The sequence below is a fragment of the Salmo salar genome, unplaced genomic scaffold (assembly GCF_905237065.1).
Source record: "Salmo salar unplaced genomic scaffold, Ssal_v3.1, whole genome shotgun sequence".
In the NCBI taxonomy this organism is placed as follows: domain Eukaryota; kingdom Metazoa; phylum Chordata; class Actinopteri; order Salmoniformes; family Salmonidae; genus Salmo; species Salmo salar.
This window is the reverse complement of record NW_025548939.1, coordinates 32501-45000: the sequence shown is the minus strand read 5'-3', so window position 1 is coordinate 45000 and position 12500 is coordinate 32501. Positions and strand designations below refer to the sequence as shown.

General features: G+C 44.2%; 1 protein-coding gene across 1 annotated transcript in view; it reads right to left on the bottom strand.

Annotated features, from left to right (window-relative positions):
• LOC123734147 (phosducin-like protein 3) overlaps positions 1–1126 on the bottom strand; it is a 7157-nt gene extending 6031 nt beyond the window's left edge. The window contains exons 1-2 of the mRNA XM_045712897.1: positions 1121–1126; positions 105–186 (exon numbers count right to left, since the gene is read on the bottom strand). Of these exons, the coding sequence (XP_045568853.1) occupies positions 105–186; positions 1121–1126 (88 nt within the window). The remainder of the gene's footprint in view (positions 1–104; positions 187–1120) is intronic.
• Positions 1127–12500: the final 11374 nt, after the last annotated feature.

Here is a 12500-nt window from a genome sequence, read left to right as displayed (position 1 = left end):
TGTCTGTCTGTCTGTCTGTCTGTCTGTCTGTCTGTCTGTCTGTCTGTCTGTCTGTCTGTGTGTGTGTGTGTGTGTGTGTGTGTGTGTTGTGTGTTTCAGCCTACTGTGGTTGTGGTTCTTCAGGTCCCATAAGGTCAGGCTCTCAAAGCAGCTCCTATCTCTCCTGGCTTGGTTTTCATTGGCTTGCTGGGAGGTAAACAAACACGTTTACAGATAAACAAACACAGGAAACAAAACAAGGAGAGTAAACAAACACGCTGCCAATACGTCTTTCTTCCACGTTGTAGGAGGCTGATCAGGCTAGTCCTTAAGAGACGTACCCGTGTGTCAATCTAATTAACATCCTTTTAAAAGGTCCCTGTCAAAATCTTCTGTTTAATCTACAGATATATTTTTGAATGGGCTGCTTCTCAATCCACCACATCCGCTGATGTCTCTCTTCCACGTCTGTGGTTGAAAGTGGCAGAGCTACAACGCTGTTTGTCAGCCCAGGAGACATCCCGAAAATCGTCTGTAGCGTTCGAATCGTTTGTGACCCCACTATAGAAAGGGGAGACTCTCACGAACAAGATGGTGTTCTTCGTTTGTCTCTACGACCCCCACAAATGTCACGGGACTCATCTGAAGGTAACCCGGTACCAGTTTTGAAAAAAATTATGGATTTATGGAAGTAGTTTTGTGCCAACAAAATAAAAGGGTTAAATATGTATTTCTTTCTGAGCTTTCTTATATCTCTTATATAAAGGACAGACGCTTCAAAACCTTATTCCTTATGATACATTTTTTTGACTCTGTGTTCTGCCATTTATATATTGTGTTCCTCTCAATGCATTCCCGTCTATGGACTATAGCGAAGGCCCCAAAAAATAAATATATATATTGATTTTTGATACCTACAGGGGTCCTAAAATTCTCAATCAAGTAGCTAAATGATCCATGTTAGTTTAGACGTTTAGGAGCTAGTCGTATCACAGCTAAATGTATTGAGTACCATTTAACTATACATCTGAAAACTTTAGGCAGCAGCCTCTACAAATAATGTTTTTAAACTGTCAGAATACAGCTATTGAGCTTTTAATGGGGGGGGGTTAGATCATAATTTAGCCTGCTCAGTACTCACCTGCATTGTTCCTCAAAGATGCTCAGATCAATATGTATGGGAATATGAATATTCTGTCACATAGCAGCACAGAAACAAGTTTACATTCAAATGAAAACACAGAGAGCGTGATGTCATTATGGAGTTAGAACCTTTTATACAACTCATTCTAATAGGTCGTCATCAATAAAACGTCACAATACGGTGGAAAGAAAGCGTTCCATTTGCCTGCTGGGATGGCAAGGAGACCCGCAGCTCCGCTAAAACCACAGACAACGGAGTGCCGTTTTCAAGGGATTGATCAATAAATGTTGACTATTTAGTTGCAATATCATCGCCTTTATGGGTTTAGCATCAAAGTGAAGCACTTCAGTTGTCCTCAGTTGACCTGAACTACCACAAAGCTGAAATACCACAAACTAACCAGGTTTCCATTCAACCTTTTTATGCAAATATAATGTACATGTCTGATAAAAAAATGTCAGACAGGCCTGAAAGAAAAAGAACATTTTGTCGGTAAACTTTACAAATGCCGACAAAACAATATATGCTAGACAAGGTGAGATCTTTTTTTGTGCCGGTAAAATCAATTATGCAAGAAATGCTAGTGATGTAAATATTGCTACAGTATAATAACCATCACATGGAAGTAAACATGACGCTGTGACGTGATGTCTGGTCCTCCCACTACAACTCAGGATAACATGCAGTTTATTAGGCTACAGATGATATGGTGTCTGGTCCTCCCACTACAACTCAGGATAACATGCAGTTTATTAGGCTACAGATGATATGATGTCTGGTCCTCCCACTACAACTCAGGATAACATGCAGTTTATTAGGCTACAGATGATATGGTGTCTGGTCCTCCCACTACAACTCAGGATAACATGCAGTTTATTAGGCTACAGATGATATGGTGTCTGGTCCTCCCACTACAACTCAGGATAACATGCAGTTTATTAGGCTACAGATGATATGGTGTCTGGTCCTCCCACTACAACTCAGGATAACATGCAGTTTATTAGGCTACAGATGATATGGTGTCTGGTCCTCCCACTACAACTCAGGATAACATGCAGTTTATTAGGCTACAGATGATATGGTGTCTGGTCCTCCCACTACAACTCAGGATAACATGCAGTTTATTAGGCTACAGATGATATGATGTCTGGTCCTCCCACTACAACTCAGGATAACATGCAGTTTATTAGGCTACAGATGATATGGTGTCTGGTCCTCCCACTACAACTCAGGATAACATGCAGTTTATTAGGCTACAGATGATATGGTGTCTGGTCCTCCCACTACAACTCAGGATAACATGCAGTTTATTAGGCTACAGATGATATGGTGTCTGGTCCTCCCACTACAACTCAGGATAACATGCAGTTTATTAGGCTACAGATGATATGGTGTCTGGTCCTCCCACTACAACTCAGGATAACATGCAGTTTATTAGGCTACAGATGATATGGTGTCTGGTCCTCCCACTACAACTCAGGATAACATGCAGTTTATTAGGCTACAGATGATATGGTGTCTGGTCCTCCCACTACAACTCAGGATAACATGCAGTTTATTAGGCTACAGATGATATGATGTCTGGTCCTCCCACTACAACTCAGGATAACATGCAGTTTATTAGGCTACAGATGATATGGTGTCTGGTCCTCCCACTACAACTCAGGATAACATGCAGTTTATTAGGCTACAGATGATATGGTGTCTGGTCCTCCCACTACAACTCAGGATAACATGCAGTTTATTAGGCTACAGATGATATGGTGTCTGGTCCTCCCACTACAACTCAGGATAACATGCAGTTTATTAGGCTACAGATGATATGGTGTCTGGTCCTCCCACTACAACTCAGGATAACATGCAGTTTATTAGGCTACAGATGATATGGTGTCTGGTCCTCCCACTACAACTCAGGATAACATGCAGTTTATTAGGCTACAGATGATATGGTGTCTGGTCCTCCCACTACAACTCAGGATAACATGCAGTTTATTAGGCTACAGATGATATGGTGTCTGGTCCTCCCACTACAACTCAGGATAACATGCAGTTTATTAGGCTACAGATGATATGGTGTCTGGTCCTCCCACTACAACTCAGGATAACATGCAGTTTATTAGGCTACAGATGATATGATGTCTGGTCCTCCCACTACAACTCAGGATAACATGCAGTTTATTAGGCTACAGATGATATGGTGTCTGGTCCTCCCACTACAACTCAGGATAACATGCAGTTTATTAGGCTACAGATGATATGGTGTCTGGTCCTCCCACTACAACTCAGGATAACATGCAGTTTATTAGGCTACAGATGATATGGTGTCTGGTCCTCCCACAACAACTCAGGATAACATGCAGTTTATTAGGCTACAGATGATATGGTGTCTGGTCCTCCCACTACAACTCAGGATAACATGCAGTTTATTAGGCTACAGATGATATGGTGTCTGGTCCTCCCACTACAACTCAGGATAACATGCAGTTTATTAGGCTACAGATGAAATAAAATCAACTTCACAGGGGGGTGAAAGTGAAAAGGTGATGAGTTTGATGCTGCTTTCCAATAAATATCCAGGTCTTCTTCTGGTGACATGATGATCGATGCTTGACTGCAGTTTGACACATTTTGTCCATAATAATCTTATAATCATCTAGGTTTCCATCCAATATTCATGCGAATATTCTAGAAACCGCATAGAGAAAATACCCGCATTTTCCCCACCGTCGCTGTTTCCACCAAACTGACTCGTTGCAGATAAAAACTAGTGCATGATGACGTAAAGCATACAAAAATGTACTTTTTCACTATCACGTTTAGTCCCGCTCTCCCTCTTTCCAGCGCTCGTTTTCGCCAGTGTGGGGATTATTGCGCACACCTGTCACCATCGTTCCGCGCACCTGCGCCTCATGAGACTCACCTGGACTGCAGCCCTTCTATGATTTCCATCCCTCTACCTGCCACTCCCTCAGGTTCATTCCCCAGTCAGCCTTCTACCTGTCACTCCCTCAGGTTCATGCCCCAGTCAGCCTTGTTGTTATCTTCCTGTTCTACCTGTCACTCCCTCAGGTTCATTCCCCAGTCAGCCTTGTGTTCCTGTTCTACCTGTCACTCCCTCAGGTTCATTCCCCAGTCAGCCTTGTGTTCCTGTTCTATCTGTCACTCCCTCAGGTTCATGTCCCAGTCAGCCTTGTTGTTATCTTCCTGTTCTACCTGTCACTCCCTCAGGTTCATGCCCCAGTCAGCCTTGTTGTTATCTTCCTGTTCTACCTGCCACTCCCTCAGGTTCATGCCCCAGTCAGCCTTGTTGTTACCTTCCTGTTCTACCTGTCACTCCCTCAGGTTCATTCCCCAGTCAGCCTTGTTGTTATCTTCCTGTTCTACCTGTCACTCCCTCAGGTTCATTCCCCAGTCAGCCTTGTTGTTATCTTCCTGTTCTACCTGCCACTCCCTCAGGTTCATTCCCCAGTCAGCCTTGTTGTTATCTTCCTGTTCTACCTGCCACTCCCTCAGGTTCATTCCCCAGTCAGCCTTGTTGTTATCTTCCTGTTCTACCTGTCACTCCCTCAGGTTCATTCCCCAGTCAGCCTTGTGTTCCTGTTCTATCTGTCACTCCCTCAGGTTCATTCCCCAGTCAGCCTTGTTGTTACCTTCCTGTTCTACCTGTCACTCCCTCAGGTTCATTCCCCAGTCAGCCTTGTGTTCCTGTTCTACCTGTCACTCCCTCAGGTTCATGCCCCAGTCAGCCTTGTTGTTATCTTCCTGTTCTACCTGTCACTCCCTCAGGTTCATTCCCCAGTCATCCTTGTGTTCCTGTTCTACCTGTCACTCCCTCAGGTTCATTCCCCAGTCAGCCTTGTTGTTATCTTCCTGTTCTACCTGTCACTCCCTCAGGTTCATGCCCCAGTCAGCCTTGTTGTTACCTTCCTGTTCTATCTGTCACTCCCTCAGGTTCATTCCCCAGTCAGCCTTGTTGTTATCTTCCTGTTCTACCTGTCACTCCCTCAGGTTCATTCCCCAGTCAGCCTTGTGTTCCTGTTCTACCTGCCACTCCCTCAGGTTCATTCCCCAGTCAGCCTTGTTGTTATCTTCCTGTTCTACCTGTCACTCCCTCAGGTTCATTCCCCAGTCAGCCTTGTTGTTATCTTCCTGTTCTACCTGTCACTCCCTCAGGTTCATTCCCCAGTCAGCCTTGTGTTCCTGTTCTACCTGTCACTCCCTCAGGTTCATTCCCCAGTCAGCCTTGTGTTCCTGTTCTACCTGTCACTCCCTCAGGTTCATTCCCCAGTCAGCCTTGTTGTTATCTTCCTGTTCTACCTGTCACTCCCTCAGGTTCATTCCCCAGTCAGCGTTGTTGTTATCTTCCTGTTCTATCTGTCACTCCCTCAGGTTCATTCCCCAGTCAGCCTTCTACCTGTCACTCCCTCAGGTTCATTCCCCAGTCAGCCTTGTTGTTACCTTCCTGTTCTACCTGTCACTCCCTCAGGTTCATTCCCCAGTCAGCCTTGTTGTTATCTTCCTGTTCTAACTGTCACTCCCTCAGGTTCATTCCCCAGTCAGCCTTGTTGTTACCTTCCTGTTCTACCTGTCACTCCCTCAGGTTCATTCCCCAGTCAGCCTTGTGTTCCTGTTCTATCTGTCACTCCCTCAGGTTCATTCCCCAGTCAGCCTTGTTGTTACCTTCCTGTTCTACCTGTCACTCCCTCAGGTTCATTCCCCAGTCAGCCTTGTTGTTACCTTCCTGTTCTACCTGTCACTCCCTCAGGTTCATTCCCCAGTCAGCCTTGTTGTTATCTTCCTGTTCTACCTGTCACTCCCTCAGGTTCATTCCCCAGTCAGCCTTGTGTTCCTGTTCTACCTGCCACTCCCTCAGGTTCATTCCCCAGTCAGACTTGTGTTCCTGTTCTACCTGTCACTCCCTCAGGTTCATTCCCCAGTCAGCCTTGTTGTTACCTTCCTGTTCTACCTGTCACTCCCTCAGGTTCATTCCCCAGTCAGCCTTGTTGTTACCTTCCTGTTCTATCTGTCACTCCCTCAGGTTCATTCCCCAGTCAGCCTTGTTGTTACCTTCCTGTTCTACCTGTCACTCCCTCAGGTTCATTCCCCAGTCAGCCTTGTGTTCCTGTTCTACCTGCCACTCCCTCAGGTTCATTCCCCAGTCAGCCTTGTTGTTATCTTCCTGTTCTACCTGTCACTCCCTCAGGTTCATTCCCCAGTCAGCCTTGTGTTCCTGTTCTACCTGCCACTCCCTCAGGTTCATTCCCCAGTCAGCCTTGTTGTTACCTTCCTGTTCTACCTGTCACTCCCTCAGGTTCATTCCCCAGTCAGCCTTGTGTTCCTGTTCTACCTGCCACTCCCTCAGGTTCATTCCCCAGTCAGCCTTGTTGTTATCTTCCTGTTCTACCTGTCACTCCCTCAGGTTCATTCCCCAGTCAGCCTTGTTGTTATCTTCCTGTTCTACCTGTCACTCCCTCAGGTTCATTCCCCAGTCAGCCTTGTTGTTATCTTCCTGTTCTACCTGTCACTCCCTCAGGTTCATTCCCCAGTCAGCCTTGTTGTTATCTTCCTGTTCTACCTGTCACTCCCTCAGGTTCATTCCCCAGTCAGCCTTGTTGTTATCTTCCTGTTCTACCTGTCACTCCCTCAGGTTCATTCCCCAGTCAGCCTTGTGTTCCTGTTCTACCTGTCACTCCCTCAGGTTCATTCCCCAGTCAGCCTTGTTGTTATCTTCCTGTTCTACCTGTCACTCCCTCAGGTTCATGCCCCAGTCAGCCTTGTTGTTATCTTCCTGTTCTACCTGTCACTCCCTCAGGTTCATTCCCCAGTCAGCCTTGTTGTTATCTTCCTGTTCTACCTGTCACTCCCTCAGGTTCATTCCCCAGTCAGCCTTGTGTTCCTGTTCTACCTGCCACTCCCTCAGGTTCATTCCCCAGTCAGCCTTGTTGTTACCTTCCTGTTCTACCTGTCACTCCCTCAGGTTCATTCCCCAGTCAGCCTTGTGTTCCTGTTCTACCTGCCACTCCCTCAGGTTCATTCCCCAGTCAGCCTTGTTGTTATCTTCCTGTTCTACCTGTCACTCCCTCAGGTTCATTCCCCAGTCAGCCTTGTGTTCCTGTTCTTATGTCCAGACTTTGTTTGTGGTTTGTTTTCATGTATATTTATTATTAAATCCACACTCCGTACTTGCTTCTCGTCTCCCAGCGTCTGTGTTTACATTCTCTTAAATGTCTGTGCCAAAAATATTTTTTTAAAGTTAAATGCGTTTCCATGGCATTTTCAACTCTACAAAGAGTTTTGTCACAAAAAATGGTTGTGTTAAATAGCAAATGTGCCTACTCACATCATGATGAAACTTATTATAACTAAAAAACACTAAAGACAAACCGAAAGCGCACAGTTCTGTCAGGTACATAGACTAAACAGAAAACATCTACCCACAAACACAGGTGGAAAAAATCCCTACTTAACTATGATCTCCAATTAGAGACAACGAGGACCAGCTGCCTCTAATTGGAGATCATCCCAAAAAACCAACATAGAAATAGAAAACTAGAACTAAACATATATATAGAAAACATAGAAAAACACAAAATAAACCCTGTCACGCCCTGACCAACTCTACCATAGAAAATAGCATCTTACTATGGTCAGGACGTGACAATATTATTATTAGGGAATAGGGCTCTGGTCACTAGTAGTTCACTATATAGGGAATAGGGCTCTGGTCACTAGTAGTTCACTATATAGGGAATAGGGCTCTGGTCACTAGTAGTTCACTATATAGGGAATAGGGCTCTGGTCACTAGTAGTTCACTATATAGGGAATAGGGCTCTGGTCACTAGTAGTTCACTATATAGGGAATAGGGCTCTGGTCACTAGTAGTTCACTATATAGGGAATAGGGCTCTGGTCTAAAGTAGTTCACTATATAGGGAATAGGGCTATGGTCACTAGTAGTTCACTATATAGGGAATAGGGCCCTGGTCACTAGTAGTTCACTATATAGGGAATAGGGCTCTGGTCACTAGTAGTTCACTATATAGGGAATAGGGCTCTGGTCACTAGTAGTTCACTATATAGGGAATAGGGCTCTGGTCACTAGTAGTTCACTATATAGGGAATAGGGCTCTGGTCTAAAGTAGTTCACTATATAGGGAATAGGGCTCTGGTCACTAGTAGTTCACTATATAGGGAATAGGGCCCTGGTCACTAGTAGTTCACTATATAGGGAATAGGGCTCTGGTCACTAGTAGTTCACTATATAGGGAATAGGACAATGGTCACTAATAGTTCACTATATAGGGAATAGGGCTCTGGTCACTAGTAGTTCACTATATAGGGAATAGGGCTCTGGTCACTAGTAGTTCACTATATAGGGAATAGGGCTCTGGTCACTAGTAGTTCACTATATAGGGAATAGGGCTCTGGTCACTAGTAGTTCACTATATAGGGAATAGGGCTCTGGTCTAAAGTAGTTCACTATATAGGGAATAGGGCTCTGGTCACTAGTAGTTCACTATATAGGGAATAGGGCTCTGGTCACTAGTAGTTCACTATATAGGGAATAGGGCTCTGGTCACTAGTAGTTCACTATATAGGGAATAGGGCTCTGGTCACTAGTAGTTCACTATATAGGGAATAGGGCTCTGGTCACTAGTAGTTCACTATATAGGGAATAGGGCTCTGGTCTAAAGTAGTTCACTATATAGGGAATAGGGCTCTGGTCACTAGTAGTTCACTATATAGGGAATAAGGCCCTGGTCACTAGTAGTTCACTATATAGGGAATAGGGCTCTGGTCACTAGTAGTTCACTATATAGGGAATAGGGCTCTGGTCACTAGTAGTTCACTATATAGGGAATAGGGCTCTGGTCACTAGTAGTTCACTATATAGGGAATAGGGCTCTGGTCTAAAGTAGTTCACTATATAGGGAATAGGGCTCTGGTCACTAGTAGCTCACTATATAGGGAATAGGGCCCTGGTCACTAGTAGTTCACTATATAGGGAATAGGGCTCTGGTCACTAGTAGTTCACTATATAGGGAATAGGACTCTGGTCACTAATACTTCACTATATAGGGAATAGGGCTCTGGTCACTAGTAGTTCACTATATAGGGAATAGGACTCTGGTCACTAATAGTTCACTATATAGGGAATAGGGCTCTGGTCACTAGTAGTTCACTATATAGGGAATAGGGCTCTGGTCACTAGTAGTTCACTATATAGGGAATAGGGCTCTGGTCACTAGTAGTTCACTATATAGGGAATAGGGCTCTGGTCACTAGTAGTTCACTATATAGGGAATAGGGCTCTGGTCACTAGTAGTTCACTATATAGGGAATAGGGCTCTGGTCTAAAGTAGTTCACTATATAGGGAATAGGGCTATGGTCACTAGTAGTTCACTATATAGGGAATAGGGCCCTGGTCACTAGTAGTTCACAATATAGGGAATAGGGCTCTGGTCACTAGTAGTTCACTATATAGGGAATAGGGCTCTGGTCACTAGTAGTTCACTATATAGGGAATAGGGCTCTGGTCACTAGTAGTTCACTATATAGGGAATAGGGCTCTGGTCACTAGTAGTTCACTATATAGGGAATAGGGCTCTGGTCACTAGTAGTTCACTATATAGGGAATAGGGCTCTGGTCACTAGTAGTTCACTATATAGGGAATAGGGCTATGGTCACTAGTAGTTCACTATATAGGGAATAGGGCTCTGGTCACTAGTAGTTCACTATATAGGGAATAGGACTCTGGTCACTAATAGTTCACTATATAGGGAATAGGGCTCTGGTCACTAGTAGTTCACTATATAGGGAATAGGACTCTGGTCACTAATAGTTCCCTATATAGGGAATAGGGCTCTGGTCACTAGTAGTTCACTATATAGGGAATAGGGACCTGGTCTAAAGTAGTTCACTATATAGGGAATAGGGCTCTGGTCTAAAGTAGTTCACTATATAGGGAATAGGGCTCTGGTCACTAGTAGTTCACTATATAGGGAATAGGGCCCTGGTCTAAAGTAGTGCACTATATAGGGAATAGGGCTCTGGTCCCTAGTAGTTCACTATATAGGGAATAGGGTTCTGGTCACTAGTAGTTCACTATATAGGGAATAGGGCCCTGGTCACTAGTAGTTCACTATATAGGGAATAGGACTCTGGTCCCTAGTAGTTCACTATATAGGGAATAGGGCCCTGGTCTAAAGTAGTGCACTATATAGGGAATAGGGCTCTAGTCTAAAGTAGTTCACTATATAGGGAATAGGGCTCTGGTCTAAAGTAGTTCACTATATAGGGAATAGGGCCCTGGTCACTAGTAGTTCACTATATAGGGAATAGGGCTCTGGTCACTAGTAGTTCACTATATAGGGAATAGGGCTCTGGTCACTAGTAGTTCACTATATAGGGAATAGGGCTCTGGTCTAAAGTAGTGCACTATATAGGGAATAGGGCTCTGGTCCCTAGTAGTTCACTATATAGGGAATAGGGTTCTGGTCACTAGTAGTTCACTATATAGGGAATAGGGCCCTGGTCACTAGTAGTTCACTATATAGGGAATAGGACTCTGGTCCCTAGTAGTTCACTATATAGGGAATAGGGCCCTGGTCTAAAGTAGTGCACTATATAGGGAATAGGGCTCTGGTCTAAAGTAGTTCACTATATAGGGAATAGGGCTCTGGTCTAAAGTAGTGCACTATATAGGGAATAGGGCTCTGGTCACTAGTAGTTCACTATATAGGGAATAGGGCTCTGGTCACTAGTAGTTCACTATATAGGGAATAGGGCTCTGGTCACTAGTAGTTCACTATATAGGGAATAGGGCTCTGGTCTAAAGTAGTTCACTATATAGGGAATAGGGCTCTGGTCACTAGTAGCTCACTATATAGGGAATAGGGCCCTGGTCACTAGTAGTTCACTATATAGGGAATAGGGCTCTGGTCACTAGTAGTTCACTATATAGGGAATAGGACTCTGGTCACTAATACTTCACTATATAGGGAATAGGGCTCTGGTCACTAGTAGTTCACTATATAGGGAATAGGACTCTGGTCACTAATAGTTCACTATATAGGGAATAGGGCTCTGGTCACTAGTAGTTCACTATATAGGGAATAGGGCTCTGGTCACTAGTAGTTCACTATATAGGGAATAGGGCTCTCGTCACTAGTAGTTCACTATATAGGGAATAGGGCTCTGGTCACTAGTAGTTCACTATATAGGGAATAGGGCTCTGGTCACTAGTAGTTCACTATATAGGGAATAGGGCTCTGGTCTAAAGTAGTTCACTATATAGGGAATAGGGCTATGGTCACTAGTAGTTCACTATATAGGGAATAGGGCCCTGGTCACTAGTAGTTCACTATATAGGGAATAGGGCTCTGGTCACTAGTAGTTCACTATATAGGGAATAGGGCTCTGGTCACTAGTAGTTCACTATATAGGGAATAGGGCTCTGGTCACTAGTAGTTCACTATATAGGGAATAGGGCTCTGGTCTAAAGTAGTTCACTATATAGGGAATAGGGCTCTGGTCTAAAGTAGTTCACTATATAGGGAATAGGGCTCTGGTCACTAGTAGTTCACTATATAGGGAATAGGGCTATGGTCACTAGTAGTTCACTATTTAGGGAATAGGGCTCTGGTCACTAGTAGTTCACTATATAGGGAATAGGACTCTGGTCACTAATAGTTCACTATATAGGGAATAGGGCTCTGGTCACTAGTAGTTCACTATATAGGGAATAGGACTCTGGTCACTAATAGTTCACTATATAGGGAATAGGGCTCTGGTCACTAGTAGTTCACTATATAGGGAATAGGGCTCTGGTCACTAGTAGTTCACTATATAGGGAATAGGGCTCTGGTCACTAGTAGTTCACTATATAGGGAATAGGGCTCTGGTCACTAGTAGTTCACTATATAGGGAATAGGGCTCTGGTCACTAGTAGTTCACTATATAGGGAATAGGGCTCTGGTCACTAGTAGTTCACTATATAGGGAATAGGGCTCTGGTCACTAGTAGTTCACTATATAGGGAATAGGGCTCTGGTTACTAGTAGTTCACTATATAGGGAATAGGGCTCTGGTCACTAGTAGTTCACTATATAGGGAATAGGGCTCTGGTCACTAGTAGTTCACTATATAGGGAATAGGGCTCTGGTTACTAGTAGTTCACTATATAGGGAATAGGGCTCTGGTCACTAGTAGTTCACTATATAGGGAATAGGGCTCTGGTCACCAGTAGTTCACTATATAGGGAATAGGGCTCTGGTCACTAGTAGTTCACTATATAGGGAATAGGGCTCTGGTCACTAGTAGTTCACTATATAGGGAATAGGGCCCTGGTCACTAGTAGTTCACTATATAGGGAAT